Source organism: Sturnira hondurensis, unplaced genomic scaffold, assembly GCF_014824575.4.
Source record: "Sturnira hondurensis isolate 20B ecotype Veracruz unplaced genomic scaffold, ASM1482457v3 Scaffold0000867, whole genome shotgun sequence".
NCBI classification, from domain to species: Eukaryota; Metazoa; Chordata; class Mammalia; order Chiroptera; family Phyllostomidae; genus Sturnira; species Sturnira hondurensis.
The window spans coordinates 826808-852521 of NW_028073498.1; the positions used below are offsets into that span (position 1 = coordinate 826808).

Below are 25714 nucleotides of genomic sequence, written 5' to 3' on the forward strand. Positions count from 1 at the left end.
ATGTCCAATATTAGTACCTGAAAAGGTGCTCACATCACTAATCATCAGGGAAATGCAAATCCAAAAATCAATGGTCACATCTGTTAGAATAGTTATTGTCAAAAAGACAAGACAATAAGTATTGGTGAGGATGTGTTGAAAAGAGAACCCTTGTGTACTGTTGGTAGGAATATAAATTAACCACTATGGAAAACAGTATGGAGCTTCCTCAAAAAATTATAAATAGAGCTGTCATGTATGATCCAGCAACTCCACTTCTGGGTATATATACAGAGAAAATGAAAACAGCATCTCAAAGAGGTATTTGCAATTCCATGTTCATTGAAGCATTATTCGCAATAACCAAGATACGGAAATAATCTGTGTGTCTGTCAACAAATGAAGAAGTAAAAAAAATAGAGTTTATATGTGTACAATGAAATATTATTGTATACATAAAAGAAAGAAATCCTGCCATTTGAGACAATATAGATGAATCTAGAGGGCATTTTGTTAGGTTAAATAACCCAGACAGAAACACATACAGTACAATCTCGCATATAGATGTGAAATCAAAAAAGGCAAACTCATAAAAACAGAAAGTAGAAAAGTGGTTACCAGGGACTGGGGGGTAGAAACAGAGATGCTGGTCCAGGGGCACATACTTCCAGTTAACAGATGAGTAGGTTCTGGGGATCTAATGTAGAGCAGGGTGACTACAGTTAATAACAATGTACTGGACACATGAATTTGCTGAGAGTAGTTCATAATTGTTCTCTCAGAAAAAAAAAAACAAACAAAAATATATGAGGTAGGTAATGGGTGTTAATTTTATTGTGGTTATTATTTAATAATGTACATATATATCAAGCCATCACAGCGTACACCTTAGGTATATACAATTATCTGTCAATTATACCTCAATAAAGCTGGTTAAAAAAAACATCATATAATAAGTAGGTGAGAAAAGGAGGCATTACAATAGGACCGGAGAAAATTTAGGGGAAATAAAACTTCCTTCAAATATCCCAAGAATGGAAACTGGAACAGTTCCAAGGACTGGAAGAGATGTTCTAAGCTACTGGGAACAGAGGTGTGTCCAAGGAGAGAAAGTTACATGAACACACATTGCCACATAATAAAAAAACTGTTCTGGCTCCTCTAAGTGTTTAATGATTGACAGTGTAATGAAATAGGGACACCTTAGCATTAGCAAGAAGATTGTACAAGGAGATAATCAAGGTCCTATCCATCCCAGTAATCCTAAATGGCACAGAAGTGCTCCAATGAAAGTAGAGGTCTTCTGCAAGTTAGGTTCCCTAGAAAGAAGACTGAGATGGAGATAGCATGGAGGGAAGTGTGTAGGAGAGTGCTCTTCTGATCACCCCTGTAGGAGCAGGGAAGGAGGCAGGAGCAGACAGAGAAGTTAGCCTATGATGACATCATAACGGCCTCAGCCTCCCCTTCACAGTCAGGGCAAGAGGGTTGGCTGGACCTTTATACCACTTCATCCACCAGTCCCTGAATGCAGACTGCACTTAGGAAAGGGTGTAAGCCTGGAAAACCAGACCCCCTTCAGCTGAGAGCTAATAGCTGAGAACACAGGCTGGCACATGACCAGCAGTAGGTAGGATCTGGGAGGTACAGCATCCACTATAAAACCTTACATAAAATTTTTGTGTATCAATTGTTTCAAGAGAATGACACACATCAAATTCCAAAACCAGCCTTTGGCACTTCACAACATTCTGCTGTAAAATATTCAGTAGCCCATTGGCCTCACTAGGAAATAGCACAGCACATAAATATTATTACATTTACAAACAAAATTTTTAAAAAACTACTTTCATTCTTACTACAGGAAGATCCTATCCCACTCTCCACAGCCAAAGTTTAGATTCTAAACTTACGAATCTTCACCCCACAGCATTATGGTAATACAAATTTTGAAGTTCAATAGCCAAGATTAACCATTAATATTCAAATTAAATGGAAAACCAAATATTTTCTTAAACCTTTGCCTCCCCTCCACAATGTAAACAATAAATGTATTCACCCATAGAACACATGTTAAGTGTACATGCATTCAACCACAACTGATTATCTTCTAATTGATAAGCTTCAACTATGCTTAGTCCCTCATGTTATTAATATCAGGGCAACTGATTTATAAAATTATTTGTACCTCACATATGACATGTAAATATCAAATCATGAGACTGCCATAAATCTAAACTGAAATTCGAGTTTAATACAATCAAACTCATACATGAAAATAAAATTCAACATACTAAGTATGCACATACTTGAGGAGCAATTATCAATTCCTTTAAACTTTAATTACATACTCTTGAAAAATAGGTAATCAACATTTAGCCCTCTACAATCAGAATAGCTATATTTTCAACAAATATTAAGAGTAATTGACTGTGCTTGGATAAAATGCTGCTAATGGAATATACTCAGTTATGATAAATATTAAGTCTTTCCTTTTGCTTATAAAATTTATATTTACACTGCAGAAAAGAAAATTAGGTGTTATGGATATAGGCAAGCAGAGCCTGACCTCAAACTGAATTATCTACCTACCTGGTGACCAGAATGATCCATTTTTAGAGGGAAAAGTAGCTTACAATTTACTACAAAAAGGCTAAGAAAATATGCTGTACTCATGTGACAGTAAAGTAGCTCCCTGTAATTTATCTCTGAAATTCCTCTAAAGCTGACAGAAGGTAAATAATGTGGAAAAGTAGACCTAACCTGCCAATCAAAACAAAATCGCTAAGTTCAGAAACATTTAGAGAAGCCAAATTAAGATCAACAGAATAAAATAAATGGGTGTGTTGTTTTGAGCCAGTAAAGTTTGTGGTTAACTGTTACAGCAGCAATTGAAAACTAATACAACTGCCTACACTGAAGTCTACCTCTTGCTAGATATTAAGAGTTATGCCTTATATATTTTAATGTGTTCTGCTCAAAGCTGAAGCAAGGCACTCTGTACAAATGTGACTCTCAATAATACCTATTGAAGGAATATAATCTTGTAAATCCCCTCACTGCCTTCACTAGAGGAAGAATTATATTAGAACCAGTCTAGATCGAATTTGTTTAGTAGGGCTCTTTGTCACAAACCCAGGAGCTACAGACCTTCCTCACATTTTTATTGTATTGTTCACTGACCTTAATTTGGCTTCTCTAAATGTTCCTGAAATACAAAAACCTCTATAAGGTTGTTTCTTAAAGAAAGACTGATTTTCTAATAACAACAAATAAATTGAAGTATTCCTAATTACACTAAATTGTTCAATGCCTACTAACTTAACATTGAAGTCTCAGGTACTATTTTTGGTTCCCAGTGTTCGCTGGGCATCTTGGAACTCACCAGCATCCCCTGTGGATAAGGGAGAGGGTCGACTGCACAGGTGGCAAACACAAGGCCTGAGGGCCAATTCCAGCCCTCTACTACATTCAGTCCGGCCTGACACCTTGTTTCTACCCACAGCAGTGCCGAGCTCCTTACCCCTAGTTAAAGAGTAGCTACATTTACACAGTCTAAAATTATATTCAGCCCGTTGAAGGCAACCTCAAGGTTGATGTGGGCCCCAGTGAAAATAAGTTTGACACCCCTGGTCTACTATATAAGGATAAAAGCAGAGATCTTTTTTTTTTTACTCCCTGTTATTATTTTGGCTGTTCATCTGACTCATACATTACCTATTTTTCCAATAAATGAATCTTCTTCTCAATACTTTTTTGCCCTCATCCCACAGGAACCTCCATCAGTGATGACATTTAAGATCTTGGAGTTGATCTGTATTACCTCCTAATTTCCCAGTGTACACAAATTTTGTTGCCTTTCCTCCAGATCGTTCAATTTGTTTTTAATCACATCCATTCAATTCTCAAACCAACCTGTTTAATATTTTAAGTTCAATGACTGTATTTTAAACTTCCATGCATGGGGGAGGGGGTGTGCGGGTGGAGGGGAATGAAGGAGGGGAATAGAACAACTGTAATGGTATAATCAATAAAATATATTAAAAAAATAAATAAAATAAATAAACTTCCATGCAATTCACTGTTTAAGTGATCTCTTCATAGCAGGCTACTTTTATTTAATATATTCACTATCTCAAATTTCTCAGAAGAGCCCAGCTAACATGTTTTTTTTTTTAGCTTTTATATTCCCCAATGTCTGCTTACTACTCTGGGTCATTTCTTTCATCCTGTTTTCTTCAATGGTCTGATGACCCTTTAATATTCATTCATATTTAAGAATAAAAGACCAGGCCCTGGCTGGTGTAGCTCAGTGGATTGAGCACAGGCCTGCAAAGAAAAGGGTTGCCAGTTAGATGTCCAGTCACAGCACATGCCTGGGTTGCAGGCCAGGTCCCCAGTGGGGGACCCAGGAGAAGCAACCACACATCGATGCTTCTCTCCCTCTCTTTCTCCCCTTTCTTCCCTTCTCTCTAAAAATAAAATCTTTAAAAAAAATAAAAGATCGGGTCCATTAACAAGGGCAACTAATGCATGCTTCCTCTCTAATACTGGGATTCTCTTTGGGAAGGGTCAAATATAGGTTGTATGTAAGAGTTTTGACGGTATGCAGTGACGGGGTTTGCTGAGTTTAGGGTATATAAGTGAGGAGCAAGCAGAAAGGCAGGTTGGAAGAAAAACACACAAACCTGCCAAAATAAAGACTTTCCTCTAGTGGCAAAGGACTTCAGTAGATACTGCCCACTGCTTTCCCCAGCACCTTTTTTGTTGGGGGTGTCCATGGTGACCTTGAACTCTACTCTGCTGCTCTCTCAGATCCCTAAACTCTCAGAAGGAGTGCTTTCAAGACAGATGTTCACTTTCTTGACAGCACAGATCTTACTTCTTAGCTAGGGGCTCATTGTTGTAAATGGAATACTTCAATTTCCTGACTTCTGCTCCAGGGCTCCTTCCTGTTGGTAGTTGTTAGTCACTGTAAACTCTGCTTTTACTTCTGTTTTCTTTTGCACCTGTGTTTTGGGTTATGCTTTTTTCTTTTTGTTTTCATTTTGTCAGTCTAATCCCACCTGTTTTTAATAATCCAGAAATCCTTCCTAACTTTTGGTCTACTAAAGATAGGTACCTTTTCCAGTTTTCCAGGAGTATTACAAATTCTTTTAATGCCTATATTTTGTTATTTTGAAGGATTTTTGGTAACAGAGTAGCTAGAAGCATTTGTTCAGACTTGACATTTTACTCCAAAAATAGTTTGTCCTCCTTTGTAATTTAAACTGTTTTGTTCAAAGTACCATCAACTAGCACTTTGCTAAGAAAATGAAAATTCATTCTTCTCAACTCCTTTGTTCACCATTAGGTGAACAAAACAGTAAGCAAGGGGTAAGAAGAATAAAGTTTCATCCCTTTTCTAATTCATTTTAAAAAAATGACTAAACCCCAGTTGAACTGGGTCAAGTCCCATGAAAAAAGTGACATGTAGTCAATATTTTTCAGAGGAAAAAGCACATATACAGAAAGACAGATGACATAAACAGTAATTTCTCCAGATTTCAAATAGGAAGATATATTCTTTTCATCTACATGGAATCAAGAGTGCAATCCAGTAAAAAGGCAGTTACAATAAATCTAAAGCCACAAAGGATGTAACAAGTTTGATTTTTCACAATCTAGATTCAATATCCACATCAAATGCCAAGTCAACAAGTATCTCATGAGTGCATAACATAAATCTTTTAGAAAGTAAAAAGGAGAAGGAAAGATGTGGCCTTTGTGTTTTAACAAAAACCCTGAATGGGGAAAAATACACACATCCAAAATAATTTCCACATTCAGATAACAATAGGTACTAGGGGATGTACCTTTTTCAGCTCTTACAGACTTGCTGTAGAAATTCATAGCTACAATGGGGAAGAGGAGGGAAACCAACGTAGGTAGTGTTAAAAAAAAAAACTACCATTATTTTAAGTTGTTTTAATAGAAGTATTGAGACTATACCAGCAAGCACGTAGTGGATCATACTTATAGCTCCAATCTTGGCAAGGGGAACTACTGTCTGGCTCACATGAAAATTCAAAATATTTGATAAATCCAGCCCAATATTCCCATGTAAAAGCAGTCAGCTGGAACCAGTGACATGATACAGGCATGCCTCAGAGATATTGCAGGTACAATAAAACGACTTATCTTTTTGCTAGTGAAGGAGCTTGCCCTCAATTTGTAAAAGATGCAACATCTGTGAAGCACAACAAAGCAAAGGAAGAAAGGTACGCCTGCAAATGGTACAACGAATGGTTTTAAACCGCAATGTGAAGTTCAGAGTGGGGAAGAGATGCACAGAGTCAGCTCCCAAGAGCCAGCTCTGACATAACACTGGCCAGAGCCAGGTGTGGCTGCCCCTTGTAAAGGAGTAGAGGCCTTCTGTTCTCCAGGGTTCCCACTGCTCCCTACAGTTTCACACTTGGCCACTTCATGCACTTGTCACCAGTCTGCCCTACCCCCTTCAGACCCAAGAACTCTTGGACAAAAATCACAATTGGTGGTAGTCCTAGGTATACTACATTAAATTTGACCAGATGCAAAAATCAATGGTAGGTCTGAATGTACCACCTTATAGGGTGGACACTAAGGAGCCAGGTGGTGGAGAAGACAGCGACTTTCACACGAGTTTAGAAGACACAGCCAACAAAGGATGGCTGCTTGCACTCAACGAGATACTAGCTAGGGCAGTGATTCTTCAGATGCAGAGAGGGTAAGAGAGAATGGAGAGGGCATGCCGAGAGGCAAAGTGGACATCCACAAACATGTATCATCAAATGAAAAAAAGCAAATACTTCATCCAAAGTTTCTTGACTGGTATTTTAAACTAAATTGTAAAGGACATTAAAATAGCTCATAGCACTTTTATGTGTACTAAAGGAAAGCATGGATTTCTAAAGGTAGAGAAACATTAGTTTAAAGGAAACATAATGAACCATCCTCAAGTGCTAAAGAGCTATTTGGTGGGAGAATCTATTTTCAGCATCCATTATGCTAATTAACAAGCCATTATTTTCACCAGTGGAGATCCATTTCTAACATTTATTATGTTAATTTTATCTGATATAAAAATAGCACAGACATTTGTAATAGCCTTTTTATTAAATGCCAGGTATCTCCCCTGGGAGGCAAACTTTAATTAAAGCAGCTGACCATTCCTACAGTGTCTTAAAGATGCATACAATACTATCCCCCCTTACGTTTCATGAAACTTTTTTAAAGGAAAATAGACTGAGACATATTTTCAACATCATTGTTTGTGGAAAATAACCGAAGACACAAAACATATTATTAGTGACTCCAACCTTTAGAAAGGGCAGTAAATCCTCAGTCCTCATTTAAAAATGAAACGGAGGCTTGGGAACATGGAGTCCGAGAAAGGAACTCCCCAAGACCTTCCGACTTCTTACCCTGGAGGGCTCTGCATTACCCAGCAACAGCTGACTGACTTACTCATTGCTACTCTGATGATTATAACCTATTACTGCACACAGGGGCATGGGTTTGGGGGGTGGCACCTCAAGCTTCTTTTCTTTTGGTAAACATTTTAACCTTGAGTTAGGGATTCAACTTCTTCAAGTTTAATTTTTTTTCTGATACCCACCCCCACTCAGCCCACTGCAAATATTCTTGTTATAAATACCAAATAAAGTGTTTTGCAAACTATGAAGAATTAGCAAATGGAATACAGTACTCTTTTGAATGTGTACATTATTAAGAATAATGATAATCACACTGAGTCAGTTTTGCTAGTGCTAAATAAATTTCTTGGAGATGAGCCTTTCATCCAGTGGTTTACTTCATTACCAACAGATATTTCAAAATCATACGCACCAAATAGTACATGCTTAAAATACAAAGCAACATGGAACAGGATCCTTGCCATGAACACATCTCAAGTCTAATGTAGACTCACAGAGTCAAAGGTCAAGTCCAACCACCCACCCAATTCTCTGTGGTCATCTTGTGGCTACTTGAACACTTTGGCAATGAAGAATGGGAGCAGAGATCCTCTTCTTAACTAAGGCCCTTACTGGAAACAAAAGTTCAATATAAAGAAAAGGTCTGTGGCAGAGAGAGAGAGAGAGAACGAGCCACCTACGTGGGAGGCAGAGTCACGGCAGTTCTGAGTACGTGCTTCCGCCCACCCTGAACGTCTGACTGATGATAGACAGCTAGCTACTTAATGCTTTGAAAATGCTATTTCACTGCCTGGGAAATCTTTTCCAAGTGAAAACCCCTATGCTGACTTATTAGTGGAGGTAGTATATATGGTTTTATTTTCTTTTGTTTACATTTAATATCAGCAGTCAAGCCTTCAATGCCCTCTATCTGAGAAGGTAGAGAAATGAAGAGTGTAGACTTTGAGAGTCAGGATACTCTTAATTATTTAAGCTGTGTAAACCTTCACTTCCTTATCTATAAAAGGGAACTAATAATAGTATCTACTGAATAGGGCCATTGTGAGAACTAAATGAGATAACACGTAATCCTTAAACTGAGGCCCACAGACAAATATTCAGTGACCTGTGAGGAATTTTTACTCGTATTGTTATTTCAATCAGAAGCTTCTCTAAAAATCTGACATAATCATATTCTGAATCATACACCTAGTGTTTAATCAAGCATTGGCACACAATTTCAGTGAATATATTTGCATTTTTCTCTCATGAGAAAAGGACCAAAACAAACCCAATATGAAATTGAGGCATTTGCACTAAGAGTTATGTCACCATAATCTGTACAATAAGATATTTTATAAGAGTGCACAAGATAAAAGTGGTGTGGAAGCCCTGGCCAGGTGGGTCAGTTGGTTGGAGCATCGTCCCAAACACCAAAAAGTTACAGGTTCAATGGCCAGTTGGGGTGTGTAAGGGTTTCTCTCTCATATTGATGTTTCTCTCTCTTCTCTTTCTCTCTCTCTCTCTCTCCCCCCCGCACCTCCTCTCTCTCCAAGCTCAATAAACATATGCTTGGGTGAGGATTTTAAAAAAACAATGAAGGTCATAAATTGTGTGGAAGGACACAGGGCAGTACAGGCACAACGACACTGAAGAGTCATGCTCTGGCTGGTGCAGATCAGTGTATTGGGCACCTGTCTGCAAACCAAAGGATCTTTGGTTCAATTTCTAGCCAGGGCACATGCCTCTGTTGCAGGCCAGTCCCCAGTGTGGGGAGTGTGAGAGGCAACCATACACTGGTATTTCTCTCCCGCTCTTCTCCCCTCCCTTCCCCTCTCTAAGAAATAAAATAAATAAAATCTTGAAAAGAATCAAACGTAGCCCAATAGCAGTGAGTGCTTATACACTAGTGAAGAAAGAGGGTGTAGTTGTAGCAGATCATCATCTATTGTATCGTGGCTTTTATAGTACATTATAAATTCATATTCTGGTCATGAAGTTGTAAAAGAACTATAAGCATAAAGATGTTATGCCCAGTTTTATCCGTCTATATAATTAACATTTTAATGAAGATAACCATATTGTGGTTATGAAAGAATATTCTCATTTGTAGGAAATACACATTCAAGTACTTAAGAATAAAGAGGCATATCTCCCATTTACTCTCAAATGTTTCAGGAAAATAACACACACATCCCTCTGTGTGTGTGTGTGTGTGTGTGTACACAGTAAGTCCTCACTTAACATCATCAAGTTCTGCCACTTTAAGTGAAACAATGTATAACAAAACAAATTTTACACAGGCTAACTGATATGAACAAGAGTTATGTGCCTAGGCACTTCATAAACATTATAACAAAATGTTAGACAAAATTATTCAAGGACCTGCTGTGTGTGTGTGTGTGTGTGTGTGTGGAGAGAGAGAGAGGATATGACAAAGGAAATGAGATATAATATAAACAACTGGTGACTCTGGTTAAAGGATACATCACAGCCAAAGGATTAGTATACCTCAAGCCCAGAAGGATCTAGACCCTCCTTCTTAAAGATGCAGATCCAGAACGCCTCTAGGAATCCTCTTAAACCCGTGGCTCTCATCTGGGCGAAGAGACCAGCATCAGAATCACCTGAAAAGGCGTTTTCAGAATGCTTACAAATATCTTCCCCCTTTCTTTGAGAATCAATATTACTGAGAGCAGCGGGTACCCCTTTCAGCCACTTAGGATATAAAGGATAAAAATCACAAATGCAGTGTCCGAAGCCACTAAATTAGTCTACAAAGAATCAGATCAGTGCCCTCTTAATCACCCTCTACTAGGGAGGCAGCCTCAACGGAGCCATGGCGGCAGCTAGCAGCACTCTTCAGGGAACAAGAGGGAGCTAAACAGGTTCAACCAAAGGGGACTGACCACTTTCTGGAGTACTGACTCTAGAAACCAGGAACAATACAGGCTTTGAACAGAGAGGAACTGCCTCTAATGGGGTAGATATGTATGCTTACAATTGCTGTGCCAAGTCCACTAGTGCTCTTGAAAGAGAACAATATAATGACATCATTCCTGTTCAGTCACCGATAATCCCAGCATGTCTGATACCCTGGGCTCAATGGCCCATGTGCTAGTCAACTCTTTCCAGCACATAAAGGGGGGAGCCAGAAATAAGTTTACCCAACAAAGGAGATATAAACAAATCACGTTTCTCAACTGCAGGTCTGAAATCATCAGTGGATCCTAAAATCAATTTAATGAGTCATGCCTCAACTTTTACTTAAATAAAGTAAATGGAAGAATAAAACAGGTAAATCAAACTACACTGTGCAAAGTCAGCATAACTATTGTTTCCTGAGCTTGTGTATCATTTATGTCACTATATGAAAAACACAAGGGTCACAGGTCAATGTTTTTTTACTCTGCTCTAGTCAAAAATGTTTGAAAGCCACTGTGTATCAGATACCAAGAGGAAAGGCAAGGGAGTAAAGGGGAAAAGTGAGGAAAAAAGGGAGGATGGGGAGTCAGATGCAGCTCAAAGACAAGCACTGGCTAAGTCGCCATAACCTGGACACACAGCAACTACTGGTTTCCTTGACTGACGCAGATGCTGACCGAGTCGTGATCCTGAAGGGAAGAAATCAATCTGAGAAAACTGTGTGAGTGCAACTGATCCACGTTACAATTAACTGGATAGGACATGAAAATAGTCCACACATGTGGGCATCAGTCCCCATGATCACAAAAGCTTACACTCCTAGGAATGCTTGACTCGGAAGGAATATGGTAATTTATGCTTCATCAATTAGTCAGCTTTCACCCATCTTCACCAAACAACATGTTAGGGAATTTCTCAGAGCAACAGCGCCTCCTGGAAAAGCTGCCTTCTCTTCCTGTTCCCCCTAAGCCATTCATACCTAGTTTATTCAGCTTTTTCTTTCTAGCGTACACATACTCATCAGACCAGATCAAAAGTACTATCCCCTCCACCCAAATCTTCAAAAACAAGAGGAAGTCCCAAGATGCCTATAATCATTATATTAACATATTGGCAACATTTTTAAGAGAATTTTCTTACTGTAGTGCTCTCTTAAATTTATTCTAAAGTGAGGAAGTCAGCAGTTACAAGAGGCTCTTATAATCAGAAAATACAAGAACAGGCCCTGGCTGGTGTAGCTCAGTGGATTGAGCATGGGCCTGTGAAGCAAAGGGTCGCAGGTTCGATTCCCAGTCAGGGCACATGCCTGGGTTGAAGGCCAGGTCCCCAGTGGGGGACACATGGGAGGCAACCACACATTGATGTTTCTCTTCCTTTCTATCTCCTTCCCGTCCCCTCTCTCTAAAGATAAATAAATAAAATATTTTTTAAAAAAAAGAAAATACAAGAACAAAATTGATACAAAAAAATAAAACATTTTGTAAACATCACATTAAAATGAAGGATCGTGTTAGAGATGCACAGGTACTGTTTTAAATATCAGCGTAAATGTCCTGTCCTCAGGTTTTGTCCAATTTTGACTCCTAAACAACAGAGTTGGAAACAAGGCTGGGGTCTTCCCAGCACCAGTGTTCGTGATCACTGAAAGGAGAGATTCCTCAAGCCCAAAAAAAACTGGCAACCTCAGGCTGTATTTTCATTTAGTACCTTCCAGGATTACCCTGGACAGTGATTAAATCAATGTCTCATGAGCAGTGGAATGATTATTTTAAGTAAATTTATTCCTTCTAGGCCATCCAGATAAGTGGCTATTGTGTTACTACAAAACCACCATTTCACTATTGACTTTAGCTCTACAGTGTACTATTGAGATATGTCTTTTATTCTCCACTGGTAGATATAATGAAGTCTTAAGGCTATCAGGTATTATATACTCAAGTCCTATTAGGCACTGTTCTCTTCAAAATGCTAAAACAATAACATCTTCAAAAATGCTGAAGTTTTCGGTTCTCCATGAGCAAAAGAAAGGAGAATCATTTAGGTCACCTACATGAGTTGAGAAATCGATCTCAACTACTAGAACATTTTTCTGTTTGGAATCAGACACCCAAATCAGATTACATATACAAGACTTTTTTTAAAGTGTTGAGGAGAATGTTAAGTGTGAGAGCAATTTATAACAAAAGCTAAAATAGACTTAATCTATGGCAAAGAAAGCTGAATCAAGCTAAACAAACCCAAATAGGTCTTAAGAAATGTACTTCAAAGACTGAACTTAATGCTCAACTTTGCCTATGAACTACATGAGTTCCACATACTTATATTACTAGGTAACAGAAAATACAATGAATGCCTAGTTTTTGAGCTCTGTGCTCTTATAAGTGGTGCACACAGCCGGCCCCATAGTTAAAGTTTAAAAAGCTTTTCAAAACTGTTGCCTACATGTCAATAATAATGAGCATAGACATCTGGGTACTTTTTTTTCTCTTTAGAAATAAAAAATGATCCCAAGAAGCTGAAACCAGTACAAAGAGGTTTCAGGATTATTATGACAGCTCACTCCTAAACCAACTGGAATCACCAGAGTCCAAAGAAGAATATTCCAGAATAAATGGAATATGTATTACCTTATGGTCACTCTAACCTATTATATGTATACAGTTGTCCCTCTGTACGCACAGAGGATTGGTTCCAGGACCTCTGTGGATACCAAAATTTGAGGATGCTCAAGTCCCTTATGTGAAATGGAACAGTATTTGCATATGACCTCAACACAACCTCAATCTGTAGATTATTTAATGCTATGTAAATAACTGATATAACTGCATTGTCTAGAAAATGACAAGGAAAAAATCCTGTATATGTTTAGTAGAGACCCAACCATCATAGGCCTAACTACAATGTAACATTTTTTCCAAATATTTTCCATCCGTGTTGCATGTATCTGCAGATGGGGAACAGGAAGATAGAGAGAGCCAACCGTATATCCTTACTCTACAAAACACTAATGGCTGTGTTCAACACAGGAGGAAAGTAAGAATTCCTCCCTCCCTTGGAAGTATCATTTTGTTTTTATGAGAACCATTCTCCCAGACTGTGGGTGCCAAGGAGGCCCTGCATCTATACCACCAAGGACACCCAGACTCCCCTTCTATGCATTTTATATCCAGAAGTGTCTATATATTATAAGTTCATAAGCTCCATGAAGACAGGGACTGCCCCTACCCATCTATACATGCCCCTGACACATAAGCACTCAATTGTTGCTCCGTAAAGTGAAAATTACACAGGCCTCCAACCTGAACAGAGTAATCCTGAAGCTGGGCTCCAGGAGAGAACCTGAGACGGTAGCAAAAAAGACAAGAAACTTACTCTTTACACTCGAGCACAAAGAGCCGCCCTGAGGTCATTCCTTCCATTTTTCATTTGTATAAACAGTATTGTCTTTTAATAATCTTAACTAAATATGAGTATTGTAAAACAGAAATTCAAAATAGTCTTATATAAATGTTAGGATGGGCAGGGTAGGGCAAAATGGCGGCTGAACTACAACCCCGAAAAGACGGCTGACGTCAAACCAGAGAGTCAAAAGGGCGGGCTTTATCCGCAGAGCAACCTGAGCCTGAGGAGAACCACCAATGATATATTGCCACTTTGTTCAAAGGGGACCAATCCCCAGCTCCCACGAAGAGAACCAACCAAAATAAAACCCGCCACATTCCCTGCTTGGGCACTACTTCCCGGGCCCCACTCTGTGGGCTGGGGAATCTCGCCCTGGCACACAAACCCCAATAAAGGTCTATACTGCCTAACTTTGTGGCTGACTGGCATTTCTTCCTTGGCAGAGCCTAACAAAACCTTTCAATAAAAACTTCTAAATTAACTATATTAATGTTTAACAAAGTTTGAAACTAACTATTCAAGTCATTTCAACTGACTGCAACCTTAGAGGCACAAAAGAGTTTTCTGATGTTAAACAAAAGACTAAAACCTGAGCTGCTCCTCCCTAGCTCATTGTGCTTGGGAATGACATTTAACATCCCAGAGCTTCAAATTCCTTAGGAAAGAATAATCATACCTCATCATTAGGGTAGTTATATCCTCCCAACAATCAAAAGCTAAAAAATATAAATTACGTAAGAGTCTAAAAAACAAACTTAATGTTATCTCATCCAATCACTACAGGTAATCTTGAATGGTGGTGGGAGAGGGTGGGAAGGTAAGACACACTGATAACACAGCAGGACACCAGTAATAAAGAGTAAATCCTGTCTGAGAGCTGACTGAGGCACCAAGAGAAAAGAGGGCAAGGCAGTCCCCACTCCTACTTAGGAGCTGAAAGCTAAGGAAGGCACTATCTACACAACAGCCCATTTAATCCTCCCAAATATTTTGCCAGTAAGTATTATTTCACGTCACTAGTGAGAAAACTAAGGCTTAAGAGAAAAAAACATCTTGACAGCTAGTAAAAAGACAAACCTTACATTTTTTAAGAACACATATTTCTAGCTGTCAATTCATTAACAACTAAACTGGAAAGGAGCCCATCTTCCAGAACTTACAATGTATAAATGCTCAATCTTATATATATTTTTGTTATTAGTACTTTAATGCTTAAGAAAAAATATGCAGCCTTGTTTCCACATAAAACAGTTATTCTTGCAAATATTGTTCAGTAAGCAATTTTAACTTTGAACAGAATATTTAAAAATAAAAATAGCTCTGGCAAACTTCCGCCAAGATGGAGGCATAGGTGGAAACACTGTGCCTTCTCCCACAACCAAGTTTGAACACAACAAAGGTTTGGAGAAATAAAGACACAACCAAAGGACAGAAAATTGAATTATACGAAGTCCGACTACATCTAACCATTCAACGGGGACAGTAAGAGGGGCGGAGCCAGCAGGGAGCAAGGTCGGGCAGGACAGGGCCCCCGACCCAGGCGCACAGGCAGACGGGAACCAGTTGGGGTGCGGGGCAGACCGCGGTCGCACATTCGCGCACAGTGAGACGGACCACACAGGCCCCAGGGGGCGAGGGCTGACGGCAGTGGCACACTCGCGTGCAGTGGGACGAAACGCGTGGGCCCAGTGACGGCAGCAGCTGCGGCACCGGTGAGGGCCACGGCGGCAGGCGGCAGACGGGAAGCCATTGTCCCTCTTTGACCCCGCCCCCACATTCAGCGTCACAACCCAGCAACTGAGTTGCCCTGCACTAGTGAACACCTTAGGGCTCTGATCCTGCTACGGAACAGGCATGAACAGCCCAAAAGATGGCGCAAGAAGAACTCAAAGTCCCAGAGCCAATAACTCTAAGCGACCAAGAGATTGCCAGCCTCCCAGAAGCTCAGTTCAAGACACTGTTTATCAGGATGCTCACAGAACTGGTTGATTATAGTCACAAATTAGAGGAACATATGAAGGCTAAACTAATTGAAATAAAGGGAGATGTCCAGGAAACCAATAGCAATGGAAAGGAAACTGGGACTCAAATCAATGGAATGGACCAGAAGGAAGAACAAAACATCCCACCAGAAAGGAATGAAGAAATGAGAATTCAAAAAAATGAGGAGAGGCTTAGGAACCTCCAGGACATCTTTAAACATTCCAACATCCGGATTATAGGGGTACCAGAAGGGGGAAAGAAACAGCCACGAGTGGAAAACTTATTTGAACAAATAATAAAGGAGAACTTCCCCAGTCTGGCAAAGGAAATAGACTTCCAGGAAATCCAGGAAGCTCAGAGAGTGCCAAAGAAGTTGGACCCAAGAAGGAACACACCAAGGCACATCATAATTACATTAGCCAAGACCAAAATGAAGGAGAGAATCCTAGAAGCAGCAAGGGATAAGGGGACAGTCACCTACAAAGGAGTACCCATCAGACTGTCAGCGGATTTCTCAAAAGAGACCTTACAGGCAAGAAGGGGCTGGAAAGAAGTATTCCAAGTCATGAAATCCAAAGACCTACAGCCAAGATTGCTTTATCCAGCAAAACTTTCATTTAGAATGGAAGGACAGATAAAGTGCTTCTCAGATAAGGTCAAGTTCAAGGAGTTCATCATCACCAAGCCCTTATTATATGAAATGCTAAAGGGACTTATATAAGAAAAAGAAGATGAAAAATATGAACAGTGAAAGGACAGCAAACACACAGTTATTAACAACCACACCTAAAACAAAAGCAAACCAAGAGGACAGCTAGATCAGGAGTGGAACCATAGAAATGAAGAACACATGGAGGGTTAGCAACAGGGGAGTGGGAGGAGGAGAAGGGGGGAGAAGGTACAGAAAATAGCATAGACATTAGGTAGAAAATAGATAGGGGGGAGGGCAAGAATAGTGGGGGAAATATAGAATCTAAAGAACTTGAGACACATGGTTATAAACTAAGGGGGGAGAATGGTGGGGGAGGGAGTGTGCAGGGGGAGGGGAATGAAGGGGGGGAATAGAACAACTGTAATGGTATAATCAATAAAATATATTTTAAAAAATAGCTCTGGCAGGTGTGGCTCAGTGGATTGAGGGCCAGCCTGCAAACCAAAGAGTCACCAGTTCAAGTCCCAGTCAGGGCAGATGCCTGGGTTACACCCCCAGTTGGGGATGAGCAAGAGGCAAGCCATCAATGTATCTCTTGCACATCAGGTTTCTCTCCCTCTCTTTCTCTCTCCCTTCCCCTCTCTAAAACTAAATAAATAAAATCTTAAAAAAATAAAAATATCTTAGAATGAACAGGAAAATCACTTTAACACATCATAGAACACTCTTCCATTGTCAATGTTCATTCTCCTTTTGCCCCTCCCCACCACATTAATGAATGTTTTTCCCCAAATATGTGCTCTCTCAGCTATGTGAAAGGAATTTTCACAACTGTTTTTCATTATGGTATGTACTGCACACTTCCAATGACAGGAATGATCTTGGAGGATTTTTCTCCATCTCTAGTTCTCTGATGGTCAACTACTCTATCAACCAACACATATTTATCTGAACTTCTAGACACACCTCCTCCATTCTGGCCCCTACTGAAAGGATGTAGAACAGAAAGGACTCCCTGGAGTTAACTGCTTAAGCCCCAGCATACAAAGATAACATTTAAAAGATTTACATGTTCTGGCACTTAAAAATAAAATAAAAGATGTCACGCTGTTCTAAGAAAACAACCAAAATTAACAGCACACAGCCACACAAAGCCATGTAGAGAAACATGTAATTTTGCAATCGTGCAGGAGTCTAGGGGATATAGTAAAAATCATGTAAAATAGATGCCTCACTTACGTTTTTCATCATCAGCATGCACCAGAGATGCTGCCCTTGACAAAACATCCAATGGCGTCTCCATTCCTGGCTGGAGCCTAAGAGGAAAACCAAAGAGAGAAATAACAAAACTTAAACAAAATTCTAATGACACTTTAAGAATTCTGGTCATTAACAACTGAAATGATTCCCCCACAAAATGCAAATCACTCTCCTGAAGAAGAAATTCTTCCCATTCTGGGGAGAAACTGAATGGACAAGGTTCAGGAGCATGCAGAGACAAGGGTTAAATTCCATTCCGTCTACTATGCTAAACCTTGCTGTGCCAGGAAGCAGCTCCTGTCAGAACTAAAAGAAGGGATACTGTGAATATTCATGCTCATGTTATCTGTGCTTATGTTTATGTGTGTGCATAATAACATGCCTCTACAGACATACCGACTACAAAATAGTTTTCAAAACAAAGGCAGTTCTATGAACACAGCATTACTACCAGTCTGAGATTTTTATTGTGGTGGTAGTGGTAGTTAGTTTATTAGTTTTAACAAAAATTACTAAGATTGACCCACTCTGTTATTTCACCTCTTTTAGCTGAGACTCTGCATGACCTCTGCAGCTTAATGTATGCAGTTTACTCATGAGAAGTTGTATGTGGATTCCATTGGTGAGTCAAATGGTATTTTAAATCCCATAGGAAACTTTATCTTAAAATGTCACATTTTGTAGTGTACATACTATTGCCACCACCTATTATCAATTTATCTAGCACCATGTTTTTATGTTTTTATTTTTTTAGATTTTATTTATTCATTTTTAGAGAGAGGATAAGGGAAGGAGAAAGAGAGGGAGAGAAACATCAATGTGTGGTTACCTCTTGAACGCCCCCTACTGGGGACCTGGTCTGCAACCCAGGCAAGTGCCCTGACTGGGAATCAAACTTGCCATCATTTGGTTTGTAGGCCCAAGCTCAATCCTCTGAGCTACACCATCCATGGCTATAGCACCACATTTTTAAATAAGCCTGTACTTTTATTTTTTTAATTTTATTTATTTTTTTAGAGAGGGGGAAGGGCGGGAGAAAGAGGAGAGAAACAACAATGTGTGGTTACCTCTTGAACACCCCCTACTGGGGACCTGGTCTGCAACCCAGGCAAGTGCCCTGCCTGGGAATGGAACCAGTGACCTTTTGGCTTAGAAGCAAGCAAGCAGTCAGTCCACTGAACCTCACCAGCAATGGCTGTATGTTTACTTTTAATGGTTTTCTTAAATTACAGCATATCTATAAAAGCAAAAACTTAAAGATGGCAGAAAATCTAGAAAACTAGGCTACCTTTGCCCAGTTTTCCTTCTCTGGATTTAAACACAGGCATGGGCATGCTCACATGCAAACAATGGGAAAACAGACACAACTTAGTTCAACCTAAAAAAAAAACCTTAACTGCACCCCTTTAAAGATGCTCAGCATTTGGTCAGCATTCTTCAACATTTACTAATTACCTACTGTATATGTGCAGTTACAAGATATAGCAAAGCAGCTTTTCTTTATAATATTCATATATCAAGCATCCACAGAAACATCAATCCTTAACCTTGCATGTGATTTCATTCAGTAAACATTAACTATCTACTAGGTACTAAGGCAGGAAAAATAAACACAGCCCAGTGAGTGCCTTCAAAGAGCTTTCACAATCTATACAGCAGACATGCCTAAAAGAAATCCAGTGTAAGGCAGTATTTTCCCAAAGTGTTTTGCATCAGATGTTTATATTTCATAAGAAAAAAGTTTTCTATAACAAACAAGTTTCAGTAACACTGGAATAACCCAAATTAAGCCACATATTTTCCTTCCTGAGCTTTTGATACACTGCCTGCTATACCTCACAGCAGGGGCAAAGGCAGTGGGGAGGGCAGCTCTATGTCCTCAGAATCTTTCAAACCTCACTGGCCATTCTTTTCACCTGAAACATCTCTCAGGAAATAATTAAGGAAATAATGGATTTAGGCAAAATGTGCTCAGTATCGAACAGTGCTATACACTAAGTCCCACAGAAATACACATGAACTCCGAAGGGCTCTGTGGAGAAAGAGAGCTTGGCTGAGCCTCTAAGGAGCAAACACGGAAGCACTCCATACAGAAGGGAAGAACATAAGCAGAATCCATTTAAGGGCAGGGTGCCTAAATCAACTAGAAAAGTAAAGTGGGGATATAAAGTAAGAGACAAGAATGGAACCATATATTAGAAGGACTGAGGGCTTTGATAGGATTCGGGCTTGATTTTGTATGCATTAAGAGGCTACTTAAATCTCAGAAAAATAACTTGGTTGTCTATGTGTTCTGTGCAAATTATCCTGGTAGCACAGTGCAGAATGCAGAACCATTCTGCAGAATGGGAAGCCAAAGGCAGGGTGAGTAATCTGAAAGACACAGCTACACAGCATGCAGAAGGTAATGGCACTATCACGGGAGTAGGTCATGGGAGCATGAGGACAGGTCAACAGAACTGACATCTTGCAAAGTCTCAAGCTGTGAGAGGAGAACCACTGAAGATGCAGTGACTGGAAGGAGAATGAATGTAATCAAACCAAACTGAGTCGATTTCCTCTTTTTCAGAGGCAAGTGAGGATGAGTAAAATCAGAGGTGTACGAGAGAAAAACAAATGACCCTCAACAGTCCTAATCTTCTGTTTAAGATAGGAAAAATCACCTCCTGTGAGGAGGATTTGAACTTCCAAGAACTCAGTTAACATTCTCTTCATCTATGCCAGTTTCCTATGCCAGGCAAGATTGAAGTTCAAAGTCTTTTATTTTGATTAAGTAAATACCAATAAGCATTCTTCTCCTTAATGCAGTATTTAGACTCCAATTCCTTAATCTGCCCAAATTGACTGAAGGACATTTTAAAAATTCTAAACCCAAATAGATACTTATCAACATACACATTAAGCGTGCACAGAAGTGTTATGCACAGAAGCAAAATATCAAAGTATAAAGGTATCAAATGACATAAAGTAGACCCAGAATTATAGCATCATAGATTAGATATTTAAGTTTATTCAGATACTATGAAATCTAAATGCCCAAGCAACTTATGTTCAAAGTAGGTAGATAAGAAATTAGGTGTTTAAATTTCAACTACGAGGCACCTGCCATCTGCTGCAACCTTATTAATAAAACCAACCAATTATTATTGCACAATTATTCTGAGTTTAGCAAAGTACTCAGGAGAGGTTTAAGAAAACAGACAATCCCTGTTTTTAAGGAGTTATGATCTTGTTTGTAAACCAAACGTATGTGGAATAGAATAAGAGACCAATTTAAAAGAGCATAATAAGAGACTAAATATAGCCCAGGTTTGTGTGGCTCAGTGGGCGCTGCCTGTGAACTGAAAGGTCACCAGTTCAATTCCCAGTCAGGTCACATGCCTAGGTTGTGTGCCAAGGGAGATACAACTGATTTTTTTTTCTTTCACACGTAGGTGTTTCTCTTCCTCTCTTTCTCCCTCCCGTCCCCTCTCTAAAAAATAAAGAAATATTTTTTTTAAAAGAGACTAAACAGAGTTTACAACTAAAACGTGTACGTGTACTGTGTGGTAAAAGAGAGATCAGTGTGAAGTGGTTACCTTGTGAACATCTATTCTGTGGGTGGGTATATACGAGTGTGTGCAGGTATGTGTTACAAAATGCCGTATCAAAGGTTTCCTTCCCCAATTCCTTTCCCCTGGGCAGTCACTCTCCTCTCTGACCTCTCTTACTCACCTGTACATCACACTGATTATTTCCTGGTGTAACAAAGCATTGCACCCAGTATCAACAGCCTGAGGGAGGGCACAGAAGCAGGAATGAGTGGCTGGGACAGGGACACAGACCAGCCATTTAAAACTGAGGATCCTTGTTAGCAAGTAGAAGCAGCAGTTAAGTTTGGGTAAGCATAATGCAGATTTAAGCACTTGGCAGTCACTATCAGTCCCTGACAGTTCTAGGGAGGATGGTTTGACTTGAGGGAATGAAGTGAGGGGTCACTAGAGGCAGATCAGTTAGGCGGCTTCTATAGGAACCAGCTGTAAGATAAGAACAGGAGTGGTAATAACACAGTAAAACAGATGGGAGATGAAGACAAGGGACTAGGCATTATCTAACCTCAGAAGACCTAAGCAAATAAAGGTGAAAGAGAACTAATTTTTTTTAATCTTCTGAATTTTATGTACAATATCACAGCCCAACAAACCCAATAAAACATATTAGTCATATGGCAAAAATAAAAAAACTATGGGTACAGTATTTGATGGAGGGTCACACTACACTGAGGCAAATTAGCATCATGGCTGTTTAAGAGGATGATCTTTAGATGCCAATCTGAATTTAAATCAGCTCAGCCTCTTTCTGTCTGTGCAACCCTGGGAAGTGACTTTACCTCTGTGTGTGTTTCCTCATCTACTAAATGCAATATTAGTATTACCTCCCTCCCTGGGTGTCATGAGAAGCAAATGGACTTTATATATGCTAAAATAATTATTTGTCAAAATACAAGGTCTGTCTGGAAAACGTCCAGTCATTGTTAATAAAACGAGAACGGTTTGCATGACACTGATGTAACCTGGCAGCCAATGAGGGTGGACCAGAATGTGCATGTGTGAACAATGATGACTTCACTGTACTAGTCAGTGGGGGCCATATAGACACCACTGAGTGAGAGTGTGCACTGTGTGGCCATCATACTCAAAATGACTGAGTAAAACAACAAATCTGCATTAAATTTTGCATTAAGCTTGAACATTCCTCCGAGGAAATTATTTGGATGACTCAGAAGGCAGCGACTATGGGCAACTGGTGATTGGCAGCTTCATCACGACAACGTGCCCACTTATGCATCTCATCTCTCTCCTGCCGAGTTTTCTGGTGAAACATCATATCACCCAGGTGACTCAGCCCCCCTCCGGCCCAGATTTGGCGCCCTACACCTTCTGCCTTTTCCCACAACTAAAATCACCAATGAAGTGGAAGAGATTTCAGACCATCGATGAGATTCAGGAAAATACAAGGAGCAGCTGATGGCAATTGGGACAACTGTGTGAGGTCCCAGGGTGCCTACTTTGGAATGTGGATCTTGTATCTTGGATCTTGTCCCTTCAATAAATGTCTCTATTTTTTATATTACTGGCTGGATACTTTCTGGACTGACCTCATATATGCAACCATATTAAATAAACTGTAAACGACAGTAAATGTATTTAAGAAAAGACCAGACACTGGCCACTACTTTAGAGTAATCTGGGAAGACTTCTCCGAGGAGATGAATGATAGCTGAGAGCTAAAGGAAGAACGGAATCAGCACCATGAAGGGAGTGGGTGGAGAAAAAATAGCATTAAAAAAAAAAAAAGACAGACCATAGCTGCACATTTGGATGTGGATAGCACTGTGAACTGACCACAGCGCAGGTAGCCAGGGGACAAGACAGAAAGTGAGGTGGGATCACGCATGCCCTGAACAGCTTGATAAAGCTCAGATTTTATTCTAAGCCAGTGAAAAACCCTTGAATGATTTGAACAGTTTTTTAAGCAGTGGAGTAACATGTCTGGTTTACTTTAATGACCTTTATGAACCATCTATCATCTACTTACCTTTTATAAAAGATTATGCAACATCCGGAAAACAAATCTAAGTACATCCCAACAGTCTTTTCATGTCCGTGATAATTTTTATATTATGAGATCATGATAACCAAAAATACAGTCATTTGAAATGCTAACACCTGGGACTTAACAACATTAAAGTGAGAGAGATGTGCTTCTGGAAAAAAGTGCATTTGTAAAGGTGTTCTGCTGTGCTGAAAGCCATTTCGCTCCATCCATTCACCTTTTTCCATGGTTGTTGTCAACAAGAACATCAGTCGTGATGAATAGAACATCCATTGTTCTGTTATTTCTTTTTCAAGCAACAGTCATGTATTTTGTCTGCCTCCCCACATTCTTTCCCTCAGACTCCCTAATCTTTAACAATATGCTCTTCCAAATAGCTTAAGGTTGAGAATTAGAAAACAATGTTTCAATTCTAAAGCTTCTAAAACTTAGAGGCATTCAGTGCTAATAACAAGCTCAGCTATACGTTTGAACGCCATTACTTCAGCCTTCCGAAAGGAACAGCCCCATTTTGATCAACAAAAAGGACAAGAGCACAGAGGGGGCAGAATTATGGGGTGTATCAGATTATATTTTTTCAGGCAAGGGGATGGAATTTCAAGATATATTATGGAAGTGTTCCAAGAAAATTTCCAAAGCAAAAGCTACAGTACCAGTCTTGCCTCCCAGCAGGGCTCTTACAGAAATAATGGCTAATAGTACTAAACAGTTAGGAGAACGAACATGGTAACAGGGAGCAGGAGGTGAAGACCAGTGTGGATGGGAAGAAGCACATTCAAACCTCTGGATGTTCCTGCCACTCCGTCACGTGGCCAAAAGACAGAAACTGGAAGGCATCACACTCCTAGGAAACTGATGGCATCTGCATTCGATGCACACTTTTCAGTGTCCCTAATTCCTGTTGGCCCTGTTCCATCCCTCTATCCACCCATCAGGACCACCTCCTGGGCTAATACAATGAGGTTCCACCAATAAAGTACCATCACAGGACAAGCCTACAGATATGAGCCAGCAAACCATGGCACAGGGTATATGGGCTTTTCAACTGTCAATAATTTAGAGGCTTCCACTGGGCATTTCCTCTCTCTACTGTGTATCATATATAGGCAACATGGAAAAGGTAAAGGACTCTTGCTGCCCTGGAGTGATTTACACTGAGTGTGACCACACTGCGGTCCATGTAGCAGTTCATCTCAGACAGAGGAATAAGTGAAGTAAAATTTCAGACCAACACCACCAAATGCTGATGGCCACATGCAGGCATAGCTTCACCAGATCAGGTAGATGTGAATCAACATCCTCCTAGCTGTTTCTTCCCTATGGTGTGTCCTAATTGTTGCCCCACTAATTTCTTGCAACATACATTCTTCCTGTTAACATCAAATTCTCAGACCATCCTCTGTTCTTCCTGCTAAAAATATCTCTCATCTGTGTGAGGTCTTTTCCTTCTTCTCACACTTTGCCATCTGTCGAATCAGTTGAGCCAGGACTTGACCCAAGTCTGCGCCCTAGTTTAACCTTCTCACCATTCAATCAACAATGAATCACTGAAAGCCTGTTTTGTTCTAGGCTTTGCTCTAGATGTCTAAACACAAAATGTATGGGCCAGTCACTTAACCTCCCCAAGCCCAATTAAAGAAAATCGTAAGAACATTGCCTGCTTCATAGTTAAGAAGCTTGGCATGTGAATTAAATGACAACATGTGATTAAAAGTCAAAATGCCTTGTAAACTCAAGAAAGATATGCTCTCCTTCTACCACCACCTCACAGCTGCGGGGCACATACTTTTTCAAAAACACACTGACATAAGTTACCTCCTTGGATTCTCACTATGTGTTGACAAAACACGATTATTAATATTCTCCTACGGATGAAAAACCACGGTGCCAAGAATATAAGTGACTTCGTGAAGATAAGACTGGAATCCAAGTCTCCTGACTCACTACTGAATGCTGTTTTTACTATCCTTAAGCTGATTTTCATAAAGTCCTTTTTGTAGGAGAAACAGCACAGACTTTTTGTACCAGAAAACAACAAAACAACCTTCTCTCAACAACCGAGGCAAGACTGCTAGTCTGTGCTCTTTCTCCTGCACCTTGACACACAGATCAGGCAATACCCTGGTAGTTTCCAAAGTAAGCAAAAAGAAAAGCAAGCCCTCTCCTCCTGGGCATATAAAAACCATACCTTATTTTACTTTCTTTGCACACGACAGGCATGGAGTCACATAATAGTAACTATGACAGGTAAGAAGATGTTCACACCAAGTCAGGTGATGAGGAGGGTAGGGCAAACAACACAGACTGCAAAGCCTTTGAATCCTGGGCCAGTGACCACACAGTAATTAAACACGGGCCCCAATGACTTCCAGCTCCAAAACCCGGCTCAGTGCTAGGAAGGCCTGCTTCTAATATTTAGCCATGCTCAATAAAACCCACTAACCTGAAGTGGACAACTGTTAAGGTTATCCAGCAGGGAATCCAAGAA

At 39.9% G+C, this 25714-nt stretch overlaps 1 protein-coding gene across 3 annotated transcripts in view; it reads right to left on the reverse strand.

The window, feature by feature from the left end:
- The window catches only part of VGLL4 (vestigial like family member 4), a 153458-nt gene that overhangs the window by 120484 nt on the left and 7260 nt on the right, over window positions 1-25714 (reverse strand). For all 3 annotated transcript variants that reach the window (XM_037050693.1, XM_037050710.1, XM_037050701.1), the window contains exon 2: window positions 17611-17687. In XM_037050693.1, the coding sequence (XP_036906588.1) occupies window positions 17611-17674 (64 nt within the window). In that variant the 5' untranslated portion in view covers window positions 17675-17687. The remainder of the gene's footprint in view (window positions 1-17610; window positions 17688-25714) is intronic.